A 25,255-nucleotide genomic window follows, 5' to 3' on the forward strand; every position below is an offset into this window, starting at 1 on the left:
CGAGATCATGACATGAGCTGAGATCAAGAGTTGGCTCCTTAACCAGCTGAGCCACCCAGACGCCCCACAATTTTCATTATGCCTTTTTTTTCCCCTTTTAATATCTGGCTGTTTTACGGAATGATGGGTAAATTAATGTGGAGCAAATAAATCAGGAGCCTCCAGTTCCGTTCAGCATTACTCCCTTCAGCCCTCTTCTCCTATATTTGGAAAAGGAGGGGTTAATAAGTGCTAATCAGTTGTTGCCTAATCACTAAGTTAATAAGAGGTTCCTGGCTCTTGTTATGACTGTCCTAGGCAATCAGGAATGGAGTCTGATTCCTTAAACCTTAGCAAGCGTCAGAATCACACGGAGAACGTGTTAAAACACAGATGCTGGCCCCACCCGAGGGTGTCCGGTTCCGTCGGTCCAGGGTGGGCCCAGGAGCTTCCAGCGAGTTCACAGGTGACGCTGATTCTGCTAGCTGAGGACCACACTTTGAGGAACCCCTGGTTTAGACCATGAATTGATCCTCTGTTCACCACCACCCTTAATCTGACTAATCAAGACTTGCCTCTAGTTGAAATTATAATTTTAGATACTTTATACTACAGTTTTCACCCCAAGAATTTCCCCAAGTTTCTTGTAGAGTCTTTTATTTTAACTTAAAAAATTATACAAGTAATGCACATTCATTGAAGATCAGGGAAATAGGGGCACCAGGGTGGCCCAGTCGGTTGGGCGTCCGACTTTGGCTCAGGTCTAATGGTTCGTGGGTTCCAGCCCCGTGTCGAGCTCTGTGCTGACAACTCAGAGCCCGGAGCCTGTCTTTGGAGTCTGTGTCTCCCTCTCTCTCTGACCCTCTCCTGCTCATGCTTTTTTTCTCACTCTCTCGGAAATAAAACATTTTTTTAAAAAATCAGGGAAATAAAAAATTGTCTCAAAGAAAAATTAGTTACAGGTTCTCCTAAGGTTATTTTAGTGCCCTTCCAGTGTCTCAGTAGATAGACAGACAGGGGCACCTGGCTGCCTCAGTCAGTGGAGCGTGTGAGTCTTCATCTTGGACTTGTGAGTTCAAGCCCCACTTTGGGGGTAGAGATTACTCTAAAAAAATAGGTTGGGAGACAGTCTGTCTGTGGCCTTACTACCCTGTACATCCTCAGTCTTGATCTTACAGGCTGAGCAGGGTTGGACCTGGCTAGTACTTGAATGGGAGAGACACAAAGCTGCGTGTGTATGTGTGGGGGTACGTACATACTCCCACACAGACACACAAATATATCGCAAAAAATGAGATTTTATTTAATACATGTATTTTTAGCTTTTTTTAAACCAGTATAGTGAATACCTTTTTAGGTTGAATATAGATGTAAGTAATTTTAATTGATGCAAAATCTTCCAGTGTGAGTATTAATACTACAATTATTAACTTTCCAGGGTAGGACTCTTAAGATTTTTTTTCCAGTTCTTTGCTATTAAAAATAATACTGTGTTGACTGTCTTTTTGCATATACTTCTCTGTATTTGCTCAGTTTTTAAGATTATCCTAATCTAAATGTATAATTTCTGTGTAACCGTTTACACATTTTTAAGAATCATTGCTTGCTGAGAGACAAAAAAATGTATTCTAGTTTAAATCTGGGTTTGTAGTTACTGGTAAGGTTTAGTGAACATTTTTATATAACTTTGTGAAGTACCATTTCTAGCCATTGCCCACTTTACCATTGATTGTCCATCCTTTCATGTTTTCTTTTTTTAAGTTTATGTATTTATTTTAAGAGAGGAGTGGGTGACAGAGACAGAGAGAGAGGTAGAAAGATAATCAATCCCCAAGCAGGCTCTGCACTGGGGCTCGATCCCACGAAACATGAGATCATGAGATCATGACCTGAGCCGAAATCAAGAGTCGGACACTCAGCCGACTGAGCCACCCGGGCGCCCCCATCTTTTCATGTTCATTTGTAAGATCTTTATTAGAATGTAAACTCTTTGTGATATGTTTAAAATATTTTCCCCCAATTTATTTGACTTATTACATCTTTAGTGGTTCACGTCTCCTTCTCTTTGCCAAACAGCGTTTTCCTGCAGTCAGATACTGCCCAGGATGCTTTGTTGCCATTTTCAATGGCAGCATGATGTTCGCTTGTGGGGAGGGCACCAGAATTTGCTTCATCAGCCTGAAGTTTTAGGGACCTTCCAGTAGGCCTAAGTGTTTTCAGTCTCTCTCTCTATGCTTCACCAGATGCTGACCCCGAGGTGACCAGGACCATGCTCCGCTGGGTCTACACGGACGAGCTGGAGTTCCAAGAAGATGATGTGTTCCTCACGGAGCTGATGAAGCTGGCCAATCGCTTTCAGCTACATCTCCTCAGGGAGAGGCAAGTCACAGCAGAGCTAGTCACACGCCTCCGATGGTGGTGGCTGAGCTTTAATTATGCCAAGCTCTGGGAAAACCGCATCTTCTGCTGATGTAAATAACTTTTGCAGGGTGTTCTTTTGAAAGCAGTAGTGGGGAGAGGATTTTATCTCCCTTGTTTTGTGTTTCTTGTAAACTAAATTGTGCCAAAGCTTTTAGGTATTCTCTTTTCTTTCACTGTTTTGTGTGTGTGTGTGTGTGTGTGTGTGTGTGTGTGGTGTGTGTGTGTGTGTGTGTGTTTACCTGAGATTACATAATTATGTGTATGTTACATAAAGAGTATCATAGAGGTTATAGTGTCCAAATCCTCAGCTTTCCCTCCTGTACCACTTCCTGTGACAGTTATTCTGCTTGGTAATATGGGACTTTGGGTGAAGTTCTTGGTCATATTCTTTTTGTTAGAAACACAGTAACTCCTAAGTTAGGGCACCTGGGTGGCTCAGGCGGTTGAGCATCCAACCTCGGCTCGAGTCACGGTCTCAGGATTGGTGAGTTTGCGCCGCCGATCATGCTCTCTGTATTGTCAGCGCAGAGCCCGCTTCAGACCCTCTGACACCCTCTCTTTTTGCCCCTCCCCTACTCACTTGTGTGTGTACTTTCTCTCTCTCTCTCTCAAAAACAAATAAAAACGTTTAGAAAAAAGAGAGAGACGCACCAGCGCCTGAGTTAGTACACGAGTTTCAGTTCACGTTCTCGGTTCTTCGTTTGTCCCTGCCTCTCCGGTCCCCAGGGAGACGCTCTGCTGTTGTTTACGCTGCTCTCCCAAGTTGGCCTGGTAGCCACGGGACACACAATGTGACCCCAAAGGATGTCAGGCAAAATGCCCTTCAGTTTCAGCTTCTGTCGGGGACGAGGCCCTTGGTGGTCAGCCTGGCTGCCGGAGGGCCTCCCCTCACCCAGTGATCCGTTGGGCTCTCCTGGTGCTTCAGCAGCGGCTTTTCTCCCGGGCGAGTGAGGCCGTGGCTCCGGCCACCAGCAGGTCCACCGCCCGGCGGGGCTGGTGCCCCGGGCCCGCCCCGCACACATGGTGCCCAGAGGGTTAGTCCTCCTAACCCTCCGTGCCTGCAGTCCGCTTGAGGGCGTTTTAATGTCTAACTGCAGTACCTGAAATGCCCCCAAACAGAGCTGAGATTTGTAGGCACACAGGGCATTAGGTCCGCGAAGCAGCTTGCCTGTGGAGGCCTTGGGAGGGGCGCTTCCGTTTGTTCTGTGTTGGAGCCCTTCGAGGGGGCCTGGGGATGGTTCTAATTAGATTGAATGTGATTCCTATCCTCTTTTTTTCTAGATCTCCTGAGCTTTTTTCCATTGATCTTGTCAAACTTGCTTGTAAATTAAATTGCTTTGATAGAAATGCCCTGGGGTTGGAGTAGTTTAGATGATTGTAATCTGTGTAATGGATTCTTTAATTAAAATATTTGTTGTTTATTGACTGGTTAGACTTCTTAACCATCAGTATTACTAGATGCTCAATTTTGTATTGTTGGATGTAGGCATTAAGTTGTTGTCTGTAGTGGCTTTGCTGAGAGCTGGGCTGCCAGATTCCCTGGCGTGGGGTCCTGTGTGGGCTCTGACAAGGCTGCAGAGCGCCCTCTGCTGTGTGCAGGGGAGAGCACACATCCCAGCTAGTGCAGCCAAGGGGGTGTCGCAAGCCAGTGGTTCGGTGTCAGGCGGGGACTGCTCATTTTTGTGATGGGGACTTGGGGGTTTGGGAATGCAGTCACCCATTTGATGGAAAGGAAGCTTTCTGGTAACTTATATGAAAGACCCTTTTTTTTTAAGAGAGAGAATTAATAGTATATGCCAAAAATTGAGATTTAGTGTAATAATTGTTTTCCTGATTATAACGTACAAGCTCAGTGTATGACATTTGGAAAATATAGAATGATACAAAAGAAAAAACCTAAGTCATCTGTAGTTCAGCCGCCATTTCTGTTTCGTCTCCACGTCTCCTATTCGTGCACAGGCAGTGGTTCTGAAACTAGACCGGAGTGCTGTGAGCTAAAATATATGCTTCATTTTGTACTTTAAAAATTGTTTTTCTGTATCTGTATCCTTCTCTGCGCTCTAAAATGAAAAACACTATTAACAACAAAATTCCTTCAGAGGAAAGTTCGTCTTGGTACTTTTGAAAGAGGAGATGTGAATTGAGAATATGAATTTTTATTTTTATTACGATTTTTTAAATGTTTATTTTTGAGAGAGAGACACAGTGCAAGCAGGGGAGGGGCAGATCGAGAAGGAGACACAGAATCTGAAGCAAGTCTAGGCTCTGAGCTCTGCAGGGCTCTAACTCACAAACCATGAGATCATGACCTGAACCAAAGTCGGATGCTTAACTGACTGAGCCACCTAGGCGCCCCAAGAGAATATGAATTTTTAAATAAGATAACATGGTCTTGAGTGATGTGAATCATGTCGGTCACTAGTTCTAGGCCATCCGAATAGCGGCTGGCCTTCTGCAGACCCAGAGGTAGGTGACGGTGAGGTGTCTGCCAGTTGTAAGGGAACGTCAGTGTTGATGAAACACATTTGAGTCTCTTGCGACAAATGTCATTGGCAATAGAAAGGAGAGAGTAGGATTTTCAGAGTCAGCATTTGTCTGTAAAGCTGCTTTGCAAAGGGCTCTGTGAAAGCGCATGCTCCCCAGTTAGGGCGTTAGAACAGCCGTGCGGGGTGTTTGCCGCTGTAAAATTGACGAGTTCCGCACGAGTGACACAGAGGGCTTTCCCCTGGAGCACTCTGACTTCGCAGCCAGGCCACGGTTACTGGTTAGACCTTGCTGAGGTGTGACAGGCACGGGCAGACACAGCACAGACGGTGGCTGGCGGCTCGGAAAGGAGCCTGCTTACTCACCGCGGTAACTTGTTTAGATACCGTAATGGTTTGGTTTACAAGTGCCCGTTGGGAGAAGCTTCTTTATACCAAGTCATCTGTGTCACTTAAAAACCTTTGTTTTTAAACTTCAGCCTTGGTCTTGGAATGAAACAGGCGCCTGCGCTGACTGCTGGACAGAGAAGGACTGAGAGATTGTTCCTCAGTCTTCCCTCCTTCCTCCGGTCCCCCTCCTGTGCCCGCGGGCTTTCCCTCCCTCTCTGAACCCCACCTCCCCTGTCACATCTGAGCCTCTCTGCCAGCCAGCTGGTCACTGTAGTACTGAGTCCGGTCCGTATCAGTGATTACGCTGCTGCCTTGACAAGGGGCTCCAGCCCGTTCTGTACGGTGTACTGTGCAGAGTTCACATAGCTTTCCTTTATCTCGAAAAACACACAGAGATGCTCTGAACCTCTGAACTAGAGCACTATCCCTGTTATATGGAGCGGGAGAAAAGGGCACAGAGTTCATGTCATTCAGCCTCCAGAGGTCAGTGGGTCTCTATTTAGGTCTTTCTCACCTCACAGTTCAGTGCTCTCAGTGCCGCCCTTGCGGTCAGAAAAGGGTGTCTGTGGGGGCAGCAGGACACACGAAGAAACAGTGGGGTGTCAGAGCTCTGTGATGCCCTTGGGGGTCGCCCTGATTTGTAGGGAGATGTGCAGGCAAGAGGGTGAAGGGCTCCTGGCACTGGCCTCCGTACCCGCTAGTTCTGTGGAGGCTTGCTGTGGTTTCCAGAAGTTGTGGGATAGTCCCGCGTGTACCGTGTGTACTGCATGTGTGCTGTGGGTGTGTTGTGTGTGTACTGTGGGTGTACTGCGTGTACCGTGAGTGTACTGTGTGTGTGCTGGGTGTACTGTGGGTGTACTGCGTGTGTGCATTGTGTGTGTACTGCGTGTACCGTGTGTACCGAGAGTGTACTGCAACTGTACTATGTGTGTACTATCACCAGTGTTACCGGCCACAGGTGGTAGCTTTGGTTCATTAGCTTATGCATCTTTTTGTCCCAACACCACTGTTCGTCACTCATACTCTCTCGTAGATGTGAGAAGGGCGTCATGTCTCTGGTGAACGTCAGGAACTGTATTCGCTTCTATCAGACCGCGGAGGAACTGAGTGCCGGCACGTTGATGAACTACTGTGCGGAAATTATCGCCAGTCACTGGGTGGGTGAGAGACTGAGGGCAGTGAGCAAAGCACCCTCGCGGGAAGTCAGAGCGTTTGTTGCTGTTGCTCTTGGTCTGTTGGGTCCCTTCCAGCTGTCACTGCCCTTCTGTTCTCAGGACGACCTGCGGAAGGAGGACTTCAGCAGCATGAGCGCCCAGTTGTTGTACAAAATGATCAAATCCAAGACTGAGTACCCGCTACATAAGGCTATCAAAGTAGAGAGAGAGGATGTGGTCTTCCTCTATCTAATTGAAATGGACTCACAGGTACAGTAGCTGCTTTTTCTGTTTTTCCTACCTTTTCTGAAAACCATACGTCGCTTGTTTTTCCCTCCATGCCCCTCACTCCCCCTGAGCCGCAGCGGCGCAGTCTCTGATGTATACGTGTCTCCCAGGAGTCGCTTCCGGGCGGCCTGAGCTTTGTCTGCTACGCCACTCAGAGTTCTTGCAGCCTCTGCCCGTCACCCCCTTCCAAAGCCACCTCCACGTTTCCGGGTAGTTGCTGCAGCAGTACCTGACTTCCAGGTACTTATTTTTCTTTTGCTGCGCTAGGGAGTGGCCACGAGCCTAGTGGCTAAGAGCAGCGCAGACGTGTTACCCTGCAGCGTTGCAGGCGGGCGGTCCCGTCCAGGCATCACCTGTCTCAAATCCGGGTATCGGCAGGAGGCTCTAGGGGAGAATCTATTTCCTGATCGTTTGGGGCATCAGCAGAATTCCCTTCCTTGTGGTTGTAGGACCAGGTGGCTCTAACCTGGGGACTCTCGTGGCTTCTGGAGGCCAGCAGGCTCCTCCCGTCTTCAGAGCCAGGGGCAGTGCACCCGGTCCCCCGTCACATCTCTCTCACCTGCCCTTTGCTTCCCTCTCCACTTTTTGTTTAAAAAATTTTAATGTTTTATTTATTTCTGAGTGAGAGAGACAGTGTGAGCAGGGGAGGGTCAGAGAACGAGGGAGACACAGAATCTGAAGCAGCTCCAGGCTCCGAGCTGTCAGCACAGAGCCCAACATGGGGCTTGAACCCACGAACTGGGAGATCATGACCTGAGCCGAAGTCAGATGCTTAACCAACTGAGTCCCCCAGGCGCCCCCCTCTCCACTTTTAAGATCCATGTGATTAGACAGATAACCCAGGATGTGATCCCCACCTCAGGGTCCTTAATCTTAGTGACATCTGCAAAGTCCCCTTTTGTGCTTCTAGGGATTGGGACGTGGGCATCTCGGGGCTGTTACTCTGCGGACGGCGCCGCCCAGTGGGGAGGCACAGTTGGGCCGCGGTGTGCTTTCTCCTGGGCACCCGTGTCTGCGAGGGGGGTTCCGAGTGAAGCCCTAGTCTGATGCACACGTTAGCTGTTCCGCATTGTCTCTGCCCCTCCGCCCGGCCTGTCCCTCTTGGCCCTGCGTTGTCTTCCGTGGTGTTTGTGTCTGCTGTGTGACCCGCTAACTCTGTGCTCCTTGAAAGGGCTGTGCCCTGCAGGGGCCTGAGAGAAGGTTGTCAGTTCAGTGGAGTTTGAAGAGTAAACAGTTAACAGCATGAAAATCTGGCGCGTGCATAAAGGACAGTGTGTAAGAGCCCAGCAGGCGGACCTGAAAATCAGTTGTGTTCTCTGCCAGCGGGGCTGATTTACACACTTCCCCGTGCAGCTCCCGGGGAAGCTGAATGAAGTGGATCATCACGGAGACCTCCCCTTAGACCTGGCCCTGTCTCGGCGCCTGGAGAGCATTGCCGCCACGCTGGTTAGTCACAGAGCCGACGTGGACATGGTGGACAAGAGCGGCTGGAGCCTGTTGCACAAAGCGATCCAACGAGGTAGGAGCGGCAGTATGTCCGCATCTCTCTCTGCGAGCGGCCTTACTCTAGGCCACGTAAGTCTTGAAGCCTCTGCCCCTGTTCAGCCTTCTGAAAGGCCGCTTCATCTGCATGTGACGTAGGGTCTGTGGTCGGTGGGGATGCGAAGCCGTCGCTGTGCCTTGTTTCTTAGGCTGTCGTGGTGTCAGCCGTGCCGCAGAGGACAGACCAGAGAGGGCGCACCTCTGGGAGGACCCTTCCCTGCAGGCACTTGACGTGTTTGCTTATTCAGTGTGTCGTTTCTCCAGGACGGCGTTAGGGGGCCTGTGTTTGCAGCTGGAAGAGAGGGAGCGTCAGAACCACACATTTCAACATAGTCTTGGATTCAGTTTTCACTTGTCCAGCTTAGACTTCTCTCATGGCAAAGTGATAGTGTCATTGCGTCGTAGGCAGGTTAGTTGAAATTGTAGCTATATTTTGAGCATATCGTGAGTATGGGGGAATATGGAAGCGATAGACTGAAGATCAAAACATTTTACTCTTAGTTAACTCTACAAGGGAAGAAAGAATACTGGTCTTTTTTGTTTTATTTTTCCCATGGCCTTATTAATTCTTAAGTCCCAGATGGATCCTGCCTGACTGCCCTTTGTGGTCATCATTTCTGACAACATGAGAAGCTGTGTAGAGGCAGAGTTCCCGTGTGGAATGAGAACTTTCAGCGTTGCCAAGTCTTAGTCTTGTAGAGCGATAGCTGACTCGGCCTTGGCTGTCTGTGTGTTTACATGCGGACATCAAAGACGGAGTGTACTCATTTCCCCACATCTTAATCCCGTATATTCACCCTTCCGATGACGCGACCATTATCATCACTATGCTTTCTTACTGTACTGTTACTGTGCTAGTGCACTGCCGTCCCTGAGCGTACTGTCCTTGCCGTTCCGTCAGTGCACACGTGCGCACATGTCGCTCTTCTGTATCAACTGTCGCTGTCTTGCCCTCATCGTATATACGCTCACTGTCGCCCACACATTGCTCCTACTTGGTGGAATGTAGTTTCTTCAAATACGGTCCTGTGCAGCCGTGGCTTCGTTCTTTTCGGGCAAAAGTTTTAATATAAATATACCTCAAAGCCCTATGTTAGAGCATCAAGCTTGCTGGCTGACGGAGGGGAAAATATGGCTCATCGTTGGGGAGGGACTCCTGGGAATATGTCCGTGTAGAGAGCAGATGCGTTTCCCAGGCGCCACCCGGCACTGTGCAGAGCCGTTGGGGACTCCGCGCACTGGGGTGTGGACAGTGGGAAGGGTTCCCGCCGCAGGGGGAATTAGTGTTTCCTACTGTGTAGTGTCTGAGATGTTTATTTTGGAAACAAATATACTTGTTACTAAAAAAAAATACAAAACAGTCTTAAGAATTGTTTCTTTCCTTTTAGGGAGTTAAATTCTTATGTGCAATGAAAAAGCATCTTTGACAAATTATTAAATATTTTGGTGATTGCTTAGTTACAAGAGTTACCAAGAACTGGCAGTGCATTTTTGATGCTTATTTTCAGGCGATGAAGCTTCCGTCCTGAGTCAGTCAGCTGCCTGCACGCCTGCGCAGGACGGCATGGGCGTGACGGCCTGACTGCTGCCACCTCTGGACACCAGGGCACGGCGTGGTCAGCGGGGCACTCGTGGTGGGGCTTGGGTGGGCCAGGGTCCCAGTCCTGGCTCGTGCACTTACTCGGCGGCCTTGGACAGGTCACTTGGTCCCCTCCGGATGTCCCTTCGCTCGCGTGCAGGGTTCCAGTGTTGCCAGCACGCGCAGCACCGTCCTGCGAGGGGGTAGGTCGGCCCCGCACTGGCGCGCCGGGTCCAGCCCAGCTCCCGAGGGAGGGCTTTCCCTGTCCCTCCTCAGCTGCAGCTCTCAGTCCGTGGGCCTTCCCGAGTGATGGAACTGAGTCACATAGTTAAGTTTAACTGTCAACCTTACTTTAACTTCATTATCATTTGACTGAAGAGCTTTGCTGTGTGAGATGTGGGTCTGGTTCCGGACACCCGCTGGGATGTGTGCCGGTTAGTTCTGTGGAGGTTGAAATGGGCAGCCAGTGTCTGCGGATGAGGCCGTGGAGGACCCGTGTGGCCGGATGGTGGCCGCCGCCTCCGACGAGCCGGGTCTGGGCCCAGAGGTGAATCCTTGCTGTTTAACATCAGCAGTGACCTTCTAAAAATCAGCTCCCATCAGCGCTGGTCAGCGGGTAGTCTGTGCACAGTGGGGCCTCCCCTGGGAGCAGCACCAGGCGGTCCGTGTGAACCCGCAGGTGCCTGGGCCCCCTCCCTGCACACGGCTCCGGCCCGGAGGCCGCGCTGAAGGAGACGCTGATGTGGATTTTGGTTTGGTGTTGGTGTTTGTTGGGAGTAGCTTCATGTGGAGGTCAGCACAGTGACCCCTCGTGCCCTGGGCTGTGCGACTGAACCAGTTTGATGGAGTAGCTAGCTTGTGAGCACCAAACGGTTTTTATTTTAAGTGTTTCTGCTGGAACACTTTCTCAGATGTTTTAGAAATTTCCTTATTGACAAGTGGTGCTGTTGGGGTTGCCTCCCCGTCCTCTGTTCTGCTCGCTGTTCCCTGTTCTTTGCCCTCTGGGCTGAGTGCCCCGTGGCTGACTTTCTTTTCATGTAAAACGTCACCAATTTTCTATTTCCACTAATTCCTAAATAACTTTGGGGGGTGGCAGGGGTGTATGTAATTAACTGCATATATTTGTATAAATAAAAAAAAAAATCTTTGTCTCTTATTAATAAATAAGTATAATCTAAAAGTTTTAATTCTTTTAAGAGGGCTTCAAATATAAAGTGGGTTTTTTGTTGTTGTGTTTTGTAATTATTCATGGTAGTCCAGCTGTTGGCTGGCTGTCCTGAACCTGTGTTTCAGGGGGCATGCCTGCCCGGCTTGTTTTCCACGATGTACTGTAAGCTTTTCATCAGCCTGTCTGGTTTCAGCTTTATAGTGTTTCTCTCTTAGTTTGGAATCTGTGCCCATCTCAGAGGTGTGAAAACACCACCCTTCTTCCCCAGCGTCATGTACATTGGTCTTTTCATTTCAAGTCCCTCTGTCCCAACAGTCCTGAATTTTCTTAACACTTCCAGAATATAAGTGACTTTCTCTAGGGTGTTGTATTCTGTTGTTAATCTTTGTATACATTCCGTCTTAGACTGAATCCCTGTGGGGCTCTTCCACATGTCAGGGCCTCCTGGAAGCCCACTGTGTATGTGCGTCTGTGAGCAGCAAGGGCCCGGCCCAGTCCTGTCCCCGATGTGTAGATTACCTGTTACTTTCAGACCTCTACCAGTATCCTGTTGTGAAGAAATCTGTGGTCCTTTGTGTGTGATGTTGGTAAAGATCGCACTTTCCTCCAGACCCCAGAAAAAAATTGGGGGCAGAAGAAGGGGCTGGTTAGAGAAACCCTAAGTTACCTAAAGTCATAGTTCATCGGAGTCAGAGCCAGTCAGTTGGTTTTCCTCCCAAATCTTTCCCTGGTGCCTGTTTTGCATGAGACAGAGGCGGTTGCAAGGATGAATCAGACATGGACTGGTCAGCATCTGAGGGCCCTGTGGCGGCCGAACCACCTCCATGCCAGCGCTCAGCTTCTCTGGCAAATTGGGCCCTTGGAAGAAGGCATAGAGCAGATGAGAGGTGCTGAAAGCTAGATGATTTTGACACTTCCTGTCCCCTGAAGACAGAGGAAACCCTTACGTGCAGATGAAAATGAGCTTAGAAGCGCAGATAACAGACTTGAGAGCTTTGCCCCTCCAGAAATGCTGGATGTTGAGATGCAGAAGTATAGTTGAAGAAGATGAATGATGTTGCCAGAATCAAAAGAAAGCTTCTCATGAGTGACTGGGTAAGAGAAAATTGTCGTGTGGAAGCTGGGATTCAGAGGAGCACACATCTGCAGCACTAACAGATTCGGGAACAAGTGAATGTGTCTGGCTGCAGAGATGAAAACAGATAAACTATGGAAGGAGCACCACTGCCCACTATCCGTGACCTTTGACAACCTGGTGTCCAGCCCAAGACTCCAGCAGACTTCAGCCTGCGGCTGTCACGGTGCCAGAGGAACCCGGGGGTGGTTCTGCGCTTTGCGGATCTTCCAGCTGAAGAAGGATGTGATTGTCACGAAATGCATCCTGTAGACCTTGGTAAAGTGGAGATAGAACCTACAGAAGGTGCCTCTGAGTCCCAGGTGGTCCCTCGGCATGGCTTAGTTACGTGCTGCGGCACACACGGAAGTTAGGTCTGGCCTGTCCGGGGCGGCGGGGGTTGGCTTAGAAGGCTTCCCTGCGGGGAGCTCGTCGGGGGTGCTGCCTGGAGGCCCCAGAAGCCGTCCCTCCCCCNGGTGACTTCTCTGTTCATGGTTCATTGTCTGAGGATGCGTTGTTCTTATTTTCTTAAGAAACGTTAATTTTATGTGTAGTGATTGTGTTTAAAATGTAAATGGGACTAGACCCAAGGAAGATTGAACTGTAAGTAACCTTATATAACAAATCTAATGAATCCTTATCCCCCCAAGTTCACCTGACAAGTCTGCTTCAACTGGTTCTCCACAAGTATTTTTAACATTAAATTGCTGCCTGTCAGATTGCCTGGTTCTGAAGTTCACCGTGTGTTTTCAGACTTGTATACTTTTAATATTTTATGTAAACTTAACTCTTGGCCTTTTGTCAGGATGTCACAGTAGCTCCTGTTTCTCCTCACACCGAGCACTGCATCGTCAAAGACGGTAGTTGGAGCTCTAGAACTTACTGGATTCTGTGGAAGTTGTTCAGACTTCATTTGGCATTTGTACATCACCCTACGCAGATTCTTCCGCCTGTAAATGCTCCAAGAGTTAAGGCGATGGAAGGGACTTAGGAAGAAGTTATGTTTTTACAGCCACTGAATTTACCATGTGAATTTTTTATAAATAGTAATCTGTACAGATTCTTTGTTCACATATTCAGTTGAAAACTTCTTGTTGAGATTGCTCTGTTTGTATGTGACAGATTGAGAAAATTTTAAAACCCTGTGTGATAACCCTCGGGGGGCCACACTCCGGGCGGGAACCTGTGTGCCAGCGCGTTGGCGGGAAGACTTGCTTACGCGCAGGCCGCCCAGGAGATGAGGGAGGGATGCGGACTGTGTTGAGGGCATCGTGCAGCCCGTCTGAGAGCTGGCGATCAGGAGTGGCCTCTGTGCCCACGGGCCTGGTGTCCTGGGCGGCGGTGTGCGGCTGAAGCGCGTGACTCCGTGATCTTGACGACGAGTTTCCACTTGCGGGCGTCCCAAGGTTCTGCAGACAAGCCCGGTGCCCCTTCCGGTCTGCGTCCCTGACTTCCCGCGGAAGCACTGGCAGGAGTAGCCCGCCCTGCCCTTGTCCTGTGTGACCGTTCTCCTGTTGTCTCTTTTCAAGGAGATCTCTTTGCTGCCACGTTCCTCGTTAAGAACGGGGCCCTTGTCAATGCCGCCACGTTGGGTGCCCAGGAGACCCCGTTGCACCTTGTGGCGTTGTACAGTTCAAAGAAACACTCCGCGGACGTGATGTCTGAGATGGCCCAGATCGCAGAGGCCCTTCTGCAGGCTGGCGCCAACCCCAACATGCAAGATAGCAAGGGCAGGTGAGTGGGGTCGACGGCCGCTCTTAGTGCTGTTTCCAGAACGGTGTTGTGTGGCTCTGCGTGACTGGCTGATGGGCTTGTTATTCAGTCTGGTTTTCATTGAAGTCACAGACATTGGCGCGTTAGGCAAATGAGGGCCTTGACGAAGCCCTGAGGTGTCTGGGGACATCGTTTCTGGGCTCGGAACTGAGGTCCGTGGATTTGTAGGCAGTTCTGTCCCTTTCAGGGGCCACTGGTCCAGCTTCTCCGTGGGCACGCTGCGCCAGCACCTGCGTCAGAGCTGGCGGGGGCTCGGAGGGGCTGCGCACCGTCTCACGGCTTCCCCGGTGTTTCCGTGAGGTCTGACTGTGGGGTTCTCGCTTCTGGTACGTGTGTCCGCCTCGTGCAGCGGCACCCAGCGAGCGTCCTGTCCCCTGCCAGTCGAGGATGCCTGTGCTTTAGAGTCCACGGAAGGGGCCGCGTGTCTTTGGGGCAGCGGGGTGGGAGGCACAGAAGGGGACCGCCAGCAAGCGGGAGCCACTTTTCATAGCCGTGGCTCAGTATTTTTGTATCTTTGAAAAACTTCTCACAAGAGAACAGAGCCCCCCACAGTTGTCCGAAGAGAAAAACGCGTGTGACGGATCTCGTATTCCAGTAACGTGGGTCTCCGTGAACTCTTAGCATCGTTTGATAATTACTCTGTTTCCCCAAATAACTGTATCCTTTTCTTCTGTTGATTCTTTAAGTTGACTTCCCCAGCCAAAGTGACTCTGGGTGGCCGGGCCTCTGGGACGGGTGCCGGCAGGCGGTCCCCTTCAGGGCTAAATAGAAGCCACTTTAATCCAACCCTGCCTGGGATTCCGGCCTGTTGCTGCTCTGACCGTGCTTGAGTAGAACAGAGTCATAGGAAGGGAGGCGTTTCCTTTCAGGATTGTGGCGGGGAGGTGGGGAAACGCGTACGTGTGCTAGACGCTGCTGTGGGAGAGCACGGGTAGTGAGCGAGCCGCAGCGTGTAATGGGAAAGTGTTTTCTATCTCTTCCTTCTGTTGATTCTTGTTCTTTTGGCCGCTGACTAAATGGTAACATAGAAGCAAAACCATAAAACCATTTTCATTCTCTGATACTTAGTCGTGATTTTGGAAGGCCGTTTGCCAGGCGCCAGGAGACGCCGTTGCAGGAATGCGGGGTTCTTGCTGGTGGCGATCGGCCCGGGGGCTGCACGGAGCCCGTTTGGCGTTGACCCCTCTTCTTCTTCGCCCGTAGGACCCCCTTACACTTGTGCATCATGGCCAGGAACGAACTCGTGTTCAGTCAACTGCTGCAGTGCAAACGGTACGCACCCGCACCCTCACCCTCGGCTTGAGAAAACAGCGGGGAGTCGGGTGACAAACAGTTCTCTTAAAGGGTCTTTGTCGTTTAATGTTGTGAGTTTTAGTTAAGTAAAAGTAAAATAAAAATTGTCATTCAAAGTGCGTCTGAAGAGAGGATGAGGCCGTGGGCAGTACGGTTTCGAGAAGGTGACGTTCGCTGCCGCGTCGCTTCCTTCTTTCAGGCTCGACCTGGAGCTGAAGGACCACGAAGGCAGCACCGCCCTGTGGCTCGCGGTGCAGTACGTCACGGTGTCCCCCGACCACTCTGTGAACCCCTTCGAGGACGTGCCGGTGCTGAACGGGACGTCGTTTGATGAAAACAGCTTTGCAGCGAGACTCATCCAGCGTGGCAGCGACACCAACGCGCCCGACGCAGTGACAGGTAGAGCGCGGCCCCGAGGGCTGGGTGCGGTCGGGGGCCACGAGGCGTCACACCAGCGCTTCTGCCGCAAGCCGGGGGCGTGCTGTTGTGACGGTCAGGCTGTGCGCACCCACGGGAAGTGCCCAGGTTATCTTTGTTAAATCTTGCGCTTTAGGAAGTTTAGCCAGGGTGCCTCCGGCTCAGGTCATGAGCTCACAGTACGTGAGCCCCGCAGTGGGTTCTGTGCTGACAGCTCAGTACCTGGAGCTGCTTCGGATTCTGTCTCCCTCTCTGCCCCTCCCCTGCTCACACTCTCTGTCTGTCTCTTTCTCAAAAAAAAAAAAAAAAAAAAAAGTAAATAAGTAAAATTAAAAATAAAATAAATTTAGCCAGACTCCAGGCCTGTTAAGCAGAAACACTTCCATTTATTTGCTGCGGTGAGTCTCACAACTCCTTTTACACTTTTAAGAAAGAGCTTTGGTTTCGGTGGGTTGTAGCTTTGGTATTTAACATGTTAGAAATTAAAACTGAGAAATTGTTAAAAGACGTTTTAATTAAAAAAATAATCAACTATTACATGTAATTTTTATGAAGTATTTTTTATGAAGAACAATGTTCAAAACACAACAGTTATTGGCTTCTTATATCTGCATCTATTCAGCCTTTTGACGTGTATTGTTTTGGTTAAAGTATGTGAAGAAAAAATACTTTCCCACAGTTAATGTAGTTGGAAAAGGGTGGCATGTTTTAGCATCTTCTCAGGTAATCGTGGATAGATTTCTTTGATTCTGAAGCAAGCAGAGGTCCCCACGTGAGTGAAGTTAGCTGCAGTGTGGAATCCGGAACCATATCACTGATGCTAACATCTAGTCCATCTGTGCTTTGTATGGACCTTTTCTCTGTATGTAATTTTATAACGTCATGATTAATTATTTGAAAAATACCAGTTTGCTGACTTACGCAAATCTTCCAAATGTTTATTTTTGAATCACATTTCCTAATTTCACCACCAATCTCATTGGAAAGTATTCCTTTTGAGAAGCTGTCAAACTAGCAGTCCTGGATAAAAGTTTTCCAAAGTTCTAATATTCACTTGCAAGATAAAATTTTATCATTTGGTACAAATATTGCCAGTTGTTTCCTTGGAGAGAAAAGCGCACTTTTTTCATTTTCAGGAAAGTGGCCGATACTCCTGTTTGGATAAGCACAGTTCGCTAGTCAGTCGTTCTTTCACGAAGCTGGTGTAGCCTGAGGAAAACTGCTAGTGGCACAGCCTGGGCAGGGTTTCCGGGCTTTTCCTCAAGGCTCCTGTACTTCCTCACACGGGGCTGGATGCAGCCCCGTGCACGCTTGTGATTTTGTCACATGGGAGTATAAAGACAGGTACTCGTTGTTGAAACTGAAGAAATTTAGTAATTTTTACTGCTTTATCAAGGACCACCCTGAGTGAAACAGCTATCTTCTTGACAGGGTGCGTGGCGGTGAAGTCACCCAGGGGCCGCTGCTACATTTGAGGCCCCGCCTTTATTTGTGTTCAGGCCCTAGTTTGAACATCGTCGTGCACACGTCAGTGCAGGGGACAAGCAAACGTCAAGGGCTGTCATCGTGGAAATAGTTTTGACCCCATGGGTCCCCTGAAAGACCTGCATGAACCCTAGGAACCCTGAGACCACACTTGGAGAACCACTGCTTTAACATGATCGTTTCCTTGATCTGTCTAAAAAAAATATGGGGACGTTTTCAGGAGAAGGGTCCCACTGCAATTAGTATTGCGATGTATAAAGCACGGGTAGATGCCACTGATGAGGGAAACTGGCCAAGAAAAGATGGATATTAAACAGCCCTTTTCCTGAAAGAAGTTAAAAATTTAAATACATGTCAAATTAAAGATTTTTTTTTCAAGTTTATTTTTCAGAGAGAGAGAGCGTGTGTGTGTGCACACGCATGAGCAGGGGAAGGGCAGAGAGAGAGGGAGACACAGAATCCGAAGCACGATCCAGGCTCCGAGCTGTCAGCACAGAGCCCGACATGGGGCTCGACCTCACAAACTGTGAGATCATGACCTGAGCCGAAGTCAGGCACTTAACCGACCGAGCCACCCAGGCGTCCTACTGATTTCTGATTTAATCGGAGTGTCGCATTATATAAGAAACTGGTTCTTTGATGTTTAGGACTTGAAGGTTAAGGTTCCTACAGATCTGGTTTTTGTAGAAGCTTGACAGGTACTTGAAAAGAAAGTGCGTCTTTTCCTCATGGGGTGACCCATTCTCCTATGTTTATGTGCAAGTGTCAAGCTGTGTAAATCATACACAGTAACTTACTAACTGTTGGACTGCTTGACCCGTCAGTGTTTGGAATATATTAAAATTCTTCCTTGTGATTATGGATTTATCCATTGTCTTGTTCTGTCAATATTTTATATTCTTTGAGTTTTAGTACAAGTTCAGGTTCACCATTTTTCCTGTGTTCCATCTTTCAGTATACAGAGAATGGCCTTAGTCCACTGTTCCTCAGCATTTCTGTGATGTTTTAGTAGTGGAAGGTCATCTTTGTTCGATAGGGAGACCCGTGCTTACGTCCTGTGTGCGCCAGAGTGACTGTAGGGCGCTTGTTAGGGTCTCTCCGTCAGAGTGGCTCATGGCTGGGGCCGAGTCGCTGTCTCCGGGGAGAAGGGGAACCAGTATGAAAACCGTGTCTGTCCCATTTCTTTACCTAGTTTTAGTTACGGTATTTAATTTGAGTTTTCAAATAGCATAGCTGGGACGCCTGGGTGGCTCAGTCCGTTAAGCTGAAGTCTGACTTCAGCTTGGGTCATTGTCTTGCAGTTTGTGGGTTCGAGCCCCGCATCAGGCTCACTGCTGTAAGTACAGAGCCTGGAGCTGCTTCAGATCCTCTGTCTCCCTCTCTCTCTCTGACCCTCCCCACTCCTCGCTGTCTCCCTCCCCCCTCTCAAACATAAATAAATAAACATTTAAAAAAAAAATTCAAATAGCATAGCTGTAGAACATGATATTTTGTGTTTATCCAAAAAGGAAGTGGATTTTAATAGAGAAACACTGCTTTAGTGCTAAAACCATTTCATGAGGGAAAGAAAAGAATTTTGCTTTGTTCTAAGATTTTTGTTTAGAAGACAGCGCTAAACAAACATTTCTAAGACAAGAACAAATACATTTAACGCCTTAGGAATAAAAGGACGTTTTCTGGTAGAACTTCAACTTACAACGTCTTCAACACGGTCGTTCTAAGCCCAGAGGTTCTCAGACAGACAGCCGCCCCCGCCCCGGGCACGTGGCGACCTCCGTAGACATACTTTCTCGTTACGGCAAGGTTGGGGGTGCTGTGGGCATCCAGTTGTCCTGCGGCGGCAGGGCCGTCCCTTCACCGCAGAGGTTCTACCTGCGGGAGACGTAACCCCCTCCGGTCCTGGTGGCGTCCAGTGGCAACTCTGGGAAGAGCGACTGTCTCCTGACGGCCAGACCGAGTCTTGCCCCTCTCAGGCGGACGCAGTGTCTGCATCCACACGTCGAGAGGGCCTGCGTGGACTTGCGGTGTGGGCTTGTCGGTTGTACGCGGTGGTGGGGAGGGCCCGTGTCTGCATGCGGAGCGTGACCGTGTGCCATGTCCCCCAGGGAACTGCCTCCTGCAGCGGGCGGCCGAGGCCGGGAACGAGGCGGCGGCCCTCTTCCTGGCGACCAGCGGAGCCCACGTCAACCACAGAAACAAGTGGGTGAGTGTGACACGGCAGCGGTGTGGCTTGTGGAGGGAGTGGCAGTGGCACATATATAGGAAAAATCGTTTCTTTTTTCGGTTTGCGTTTGAATCTGGGACGCTGGAGACCACGTGGTGTTATTTTCACTTTGCCATTTTCATGTAGGGAGGCTGTGTTAGTCTCTGAGCTCACATCTATTTCGTGTCTACTTCGTGCTAAGAGCTTTGAAGAAATTAGCCCTTGAATTCTCAGTGGGCCTGGACGTTTCCGGCATCCACAAGAGCCTCATTTCAGGGTAGAGAACGCTGAGGTTCAGGAGTCTCCGGTATGGGGACTCGGGTCCAGGGTGGAAGGTTGCACGTGGACCGAACCGCTCCAGGAAGGCAGTGGCCAGTCAGCCTGAGTGTGAGGCACGCCGAGGTGTGGGGAGATGGCGGCCCCTTCCCTTCCACCGTTAAACCTGCTCACTCTCTGCCCTGAATGCGCACACAGCCTGCTGTCCAGCCGGGACGGCGCGTCCGAGCGCACCGGCGCCGTTCTTGGCTCTGCTCCTCCCATCGTGTGTCTGTCTGTGTCTCCGTCTCTTCTGCATCATCACGTGCTTACCGTTCACTCCTGATGGGGCACGGACGTGCCCTGTTACCCAGCTTGACAAACCCTTTGTGGAGCTCACAGGGTCTGCCAGCTGTTCTTCTCTGATACCCTTCATTGCAAAACTGGGAGAACCCGAAGATGCGCCCGGAGAGGCCCGACTTGAAAGCAAGTGACCATGACGTTGGGGAAGGGTCTGGAATGCTGGTTGAGTTCTTTGCACTTCCTCCTGTGGGAAGAGAAGATGCATGTGAAGGGTTTTAGACTCACGGTGTGGACATTCGAGCTGAGCGAACTTCCTGGGAAGCTGGCGTGCCGGGTGCACCGCTGAGGTCGAGGCGGGGGGGCGGTGAGAGTCATCCTGACCGGCAGCGACTTGTCCTGACCTCAAACACGGAGCCTGGAGGCACAGGGACCGCTTTCGGAGGAGGTGCAGAATTGCATGCCTGTCGGCAGCAGGGGACGCCGTGGGACCCACGGGGGGAAGGAGGGTTTTGCCGGGAGGAGCGGCTGCCTCGGGGACAGTGAATTCCACGTTGCGACTGTTGTACAGGGCTGCACAGAAGGCGGTGGGGAGATCGGGGTCGGGGTGCGAGTCTGAAGTCAGAGTCCTGTGCTTGTACACACTGCTGGGGTTCCTGGGTGTGCGTGAGCGCTCCCTGCGTGAGCGTGTCAGGGAGGAGGCCCGAGCGGAAGATGGCCCCACGGAGGAGGACACCGTTGTGAGATTCTCCACATGTGGGGAGGGGCGCGGGGGGCCGAGTCCTGTCCTGCACGGACACAGGACAGCTGGCGGTCTCTCCACAGCGACATAGCAGTGGCCGGTCCACAGACAGTGGCTGAGCCTGGAAACCCAAGTGGTGGCAACAAAAAAAGTTAGAAATATGGAGAGTTCAGGGCCGCCTGATGGCTCAGTCAGGTGAGCGTCTGACTCTTGATTTCAGCTCAGGTCACAATCCCAGGTTGTGGGATCGAGCCCCACATCTGGCTCTGCGCTGAGAGTATAGCCTGCTGGGGATTCTCCTCTCCCTCCCTCTGCCCTCCCCAACTCATACACTCGCTCACTCTCTCAGGACAGAAAAGAAACTCGGAGATTCCAGAAGCCCAGTGAGAGTTAGCTCTGGCCCCTCCAGGAAGGGAGAGGGCATTTTTCAGGGAAAAAGAGTAGGAACTTGGTCTGTTTCACAGCGAGCCTCGTAGAGTTCTCGGACTCTTTAAATGGGTGAGGTGTGTGGAGAGAGCGGTGTGTTCAGTTTGTTTCCGGTTGTTTGGGTGAAAAGACGTTGTGTGTGCGCGTCTCTGATTGTTCTGTCCCTGCAGAGACACTGAGGGTTCTTTAAGGGGGACAGTCGGGCCGTGGGGGCAGGGCACAGACTTGTCACGTATGTTCTTGTCACTTTGAATATTGAACCAAGTATGTGTAGGGCCAACCTGAAGTGTTTTTAATTTAAGCAGTGGGAGAAGGAAGCCTTGATGAGGGTTCGAGGTGGGGCTGGTGTGAGCCGGTCAGAGAAGCTGGTGGGGACGGGCCAGTGGGCGAGGTGGCCAGACTGGGGCCCTATCACCACAGGGCCACGGTCCCGGCTCTTCTAGCCTGCACGGGGCTTATTTCAGTGCTTGGGGGGTTGTCTGTTGCTGTTGTTTAATTAATTGTTTCTATAATTAGCAAGATAGTCCTAAACGCAGAGCGAACGGGGGTTAAGAAGGTCATCGGACATTTAGCAGAGGAGGCGTGGGCGTGTCNAAAGGGTGATGGCGCAGGGATGGGAGGGACAGGCCAGGAGTGTGACGAGTCATGGTCAGCTGGTGACAGGATGGGCCCAGGGCCGTATCTGCCCTGGGGACCAGGGTCTCCGGGCACAGGCTGCCGTTAGCCCTCTGTGACGGGGATTCCTGGCCCGAGTCGCTCTGAGTGGCCCGTCTGCTTCCGCCCAGGGAGAAACCCCGCTGCACACGGCCTGTCGGCACGGGCTGGCCAGCCTCACCGCGGAGCTCCTGCAGCAGGGCGCCAACCCCAACCTGCAGACGGAGGAGGCCGCGTCCCCGGCGGGCGCAGGGGACAGCATCTACCTGCAGACGCCACTGCACATGGCGATTGCCTACAATCACCCGGACGTGGTGTCTGTCATCCTGGAGCAGAAAGGTAGGGGGCTGGGAACGGCCTCTCCTTGACCTTTGAACAGTAGTGTGGAGTCGCTAGTTACGGAGCTGATGTTCCTTCGTTGGTGAGTCTTCTTACCCCCAGCCCTGTCAGGTCAGACGGGAGCGGCACGAAGTCTGGCTGGATGGCTGCGTGGCCCCGTGTATGTTGTCAGGATGGGGCCTGCCTCTCTCTCCCTTCTGTTGGGTGTTTTCCCAAAGCTCTGCCTTGGCGTGAGAGGTGTCTGAGGATGCCCGTCTGCCTCAGTCTCCCTGGCAGGTGGGCCCGGGGAGCCCCAGCACGGGGGCCTCGCTTCCCTCGGGAGGCCATCCCCGGGTCCCCCTCTGGCCTGTGTCCTTGTCGAGGCCAGCATGTTTTAGCAGCGAGCTTGGGGACAGCAGTGGGACTTTAGGTAGAATGTGTCTTTTCTTAGCCCTCCCAGCAGTGATAAGATGGGAGGAGTTATGCACCTGGAAAACGTCCTGGGCATTGTTTTGAGCCTCTCGTCAGCAATCAGGTAACCTGTGTGTTTTCACGGCAGCATTTTCCTTTTGGGAAAATGCAATATTTTAAGCTTTAAAAGCCCTTATTTTCCCTGTAAGCTTTGCTCCAAAAATACCGGGTTTCTGACTTCCAGTCCCCACCAGATTTATGAATTCTGCTTGTGTAGAGGGGGTTGTTATAGCTAGTCAGTCAGTTGGAGAGTGAGCTCTTATTGTCTTAAATACTTTAAATGTGATCCAAGGGATGGTGAAATCCAATGTTCTTTTCCTTTAAAAATTTTAGCGAATGCTCTTCATGCCACCAACAACTTGCAGATCATTCCAGACTTCAGCCTCAAGGATTCCCGAGACCAGACTGTACTGGGCCTGGCGTTATGGACCGGTAGGGAGGAGCCAGAGCTGCTGAGCTCTGGGCAGGCGGAGGGGAGGGAGGCGTGAGGGTTGAGCCTGTAATACCCAGTGGAAAAGTGGCCTTGAGAGGTCGAGAGGCTGTGTTAGTTGCAGTGACACATTGAGGGAGTGGGAACCGCCAAGTGGGTGCTAGTCGGGGCCTGTCTGTTTCCCAGGCATGCACACGATCGCAGCGCAGCTGCTGGGCTCTGGTGCTTGCATCAACGACGCCATGTCAGACGGGCAGACCCTGCTGCACATGGCCATGCGGCGGCAGGACAGCAGGAGCGCCCTCTTCCTCCTCGAGCACCAGGCGGACATCAGCGTCCGGTAGGCCAGGACTGCCACCGCGGCGCAGCACTGGGGCCCGGCTCGCTGAGCGCCGCGTACGCCTGTGGGGTGGGGCACGTGCACAGTATCGCACAAAGCTCATTAAAAGAACATTCCAGAAGGGGCTCCTGGGTGGCTCAGTTGGTTAAGCATCCGACTTCGGCTCAGGTCATGATCTCGTGGTTCGTGGGTTCGGGCCCGGCTCTGTGCTGACAGCTCGGAGCCTGGAGCTGCTTAAGATTCTGTGTCTTCCTCTCTCCCTGCCCCTCCCCTGCTCATGCTGTCTCTCTTTCTCTCTCAGAAATAAATAAAACATTTAAAAAAATTAAAAACAAAACAAAACGAAAAACAGTCCAGAAGCAGTTGTTCAGAGAGAGTTTCGTGCATAACAAAGAACATTCCAACAAATGAGCTGTTAAAACGGCTTGTGGGAAAAATACAGAGTTAAGTTGGTATTGTTTTGCATTTTCAAAGGAACTTATCTTTATCTCCAGTGTCAGGTGGCCCTGAATGACTGAATGTTAAAGAAGGGTTTTGTCACGTTGGCAGCTGGGGTGGCGTTTTATTGAGATGTTCCTGGAGGCAGGTGTATGCTCGAGAGGTTTTGGCACGCCTGGGCGGGGGGCAGGTGTCTTCCCGGTGCAGAAGGAGGGCACGGCTGTGTCCCCAAGAGGCGGAAGGTGCAGATGCTGCTGACATGCTCAAGTGTGAAAGGGCATGAATGTGAGCAAGGGGCTTGGAGGGGCCAGTGGGTTCTGGCTCTGGAACGCCCACAAGGATGGGGGTGCTCATTTGAGTCCAGCTGCAGACGTGGGTTTGGGTGCGCTTGTCCCGGCAGGACTCAGGAAGGGGAGACGGCCCTGCAGCTGGCCATCCGGAACCAGCTCCCGCTCGTCGTGGACGCCATATGCACGCGAGGGGCGGACATGTCTGTGCCAGACGAGAAGGGGGACCCCCCGCTGTGGCTTGCGCTGGCGAATCACCTGGAGGACATCGCGTCCACTCTGGTGAGACCAACTCAGCTTTAGCCTCTGTTTGCACTTGGGGAGGTTTTGTGTCAGAGACTCTTTTGGTGCCTGTGGGGTGGTGGCAAGAGCGAGAGCCCTGCCGAGCAGCCAGCTGGGTCGGGGTGAGCAGTGAAAGTCCCGTTAAAGATACTTGGAGTTCAGCGTCATCTTGGCCAGCACGGTTTTTTAGGCTGTTTATGGAAATGCCTTCCAGTAGCTGGAGAATTGGCGTCTCTGGGAGTCGTCTCCTGGAGAAGGTGCTTGGTGTGGCTGCCCTTGCTGTTACCCCGGCGATGAGGCCCCAGACCTCTGGTTTGCCTGCCTTGCTCAGAGGACAGGCCCCAGGAAGGCCGCCTTTAGCTTTTCTGAGAGGACGTTAAGGCATCGTGCAGCTGGGGGTCTGCAGGTGTGTTGCCGAGGGCAGGATGGAAGGTGCTTTCTGCCCCTCATAGGACGTGGCTCTTGAGGGCCCCGGTAACCTGTCTCGTATTTCCCAAACCCATCCCATAGGACCTGCTGTGAGAACTTGGGCAGAGCACGTTTTAGTGAGTGAGTGTAGAACTAACGAATGATACAGAGTAGAATAGCCAACGCTCCACTGTATCGTGCCTGAAAAAATGCATTTGAGGCTCTACGTGGAATAAAATCTTTGACTCTACTGGGCCGTCTTTTGAGTGCTGTATTTTCTGCAGGTCAGACACGGTTGCGACGCCACGTGCTGGGGCCCCGGGCCCGGCGGGTGCCTTCAGACGCTCTTGCACAGGGCCATCGACGAGAACAACGAGTCTACGGCCTGCTTTCTCATCCGCAGGTCTGAGCGGCCCACACGTCCCTTTGCGCCGCCTTAGTCAGCTTGCTGCAGGCGGCCCCTCTCACTCACCCGGCCGCAGCCAGCTGTGCCTGGCAGGCCTTGGCTGGTCGGACGTTCCCGGCTAAGGCTGTCGGGGGGTCACCGCTCCGTCAAGCCAGCCAGTTAAGGGAACTTGACCCCCTTGTGAGGAGAGGAGCTCATGTGCCCACGTA

At 51.3% G+C, this 25,255-nt stretch overlaps 1 protein-coding gene across 1 annotated transcript in view; it reads left to right on the forward strand.

The window, feature by feature from the left end:
• The window catches only part of ANKFY1 (ankyrin repeat and FYVE domain containing 1), a 53,729-nt gene that overhangs the window by 17,480 nt on the left and 10,994 nt on the right, over positions 1-25,255 (forward strand). Inside the window, exons 4-16 of the mRNA XM_077746888.1 lie at positions 2,223-2,358; positions 6,307-6,430; positions 6,548-6,697; positions 8,069-8,234; positions 13,648-13,852; positions 15,095-15,163; positions 15,384-15,583; positions 19,192-19,289; positions 21,798-22,005; positions 22,789-22,887; positions 23,072-23,225; positions 24,064-24,232; positions 24,925-25,043. Coding sequence (XP_077603014.1) covers positions 2,223-2,358; positions 6,307-6,430; positions 6,548-6,697; positions 8,069-8,234; positions 13,648-13,852; positions 15,095-15,163; positions 15,384-15,583; positions 19,192-19,289; positions 21,798-22,005; positions 22,789-22,887; positions 23,072-23,225; positions 24,064-24,232; positions 24,925-25,043 — 1,897 coding nt within the window. The remainder of the gene's footprint in view (positions 1-2,222; positions 2,359-6,306; positions 6,431-6,547; positions 6,698-8,068; positions 8,235-13,647; positions 13,853-15,094; positions 15,164-15,383; positions 15,584-19,191; positions 19,290-21,797; positions 22,006-22,788; positions 22,888-23,071; positions 23,226-24,063; positions 24,233-24,924; positions 25,044-25,255) is intronic.

The sequence above is a fragment of the Crocuta crocuta genome, unplaced genomic scaffold (genome assembly GCF_008692635.1).
Source record: "Crocuta crocuta isolate KB4526 unplaced genomic scaffold, BGI_CrCroc_1.0 scaffold139, whole genome shotgun sequence".
NCBI classification, from domain to species: domain Eukaryota; kingdom Metazoa; phylum Chordata; class Mammalia; order Carnivora; family Hyaenidae; genus Crocuta; species Crocuta crocuta.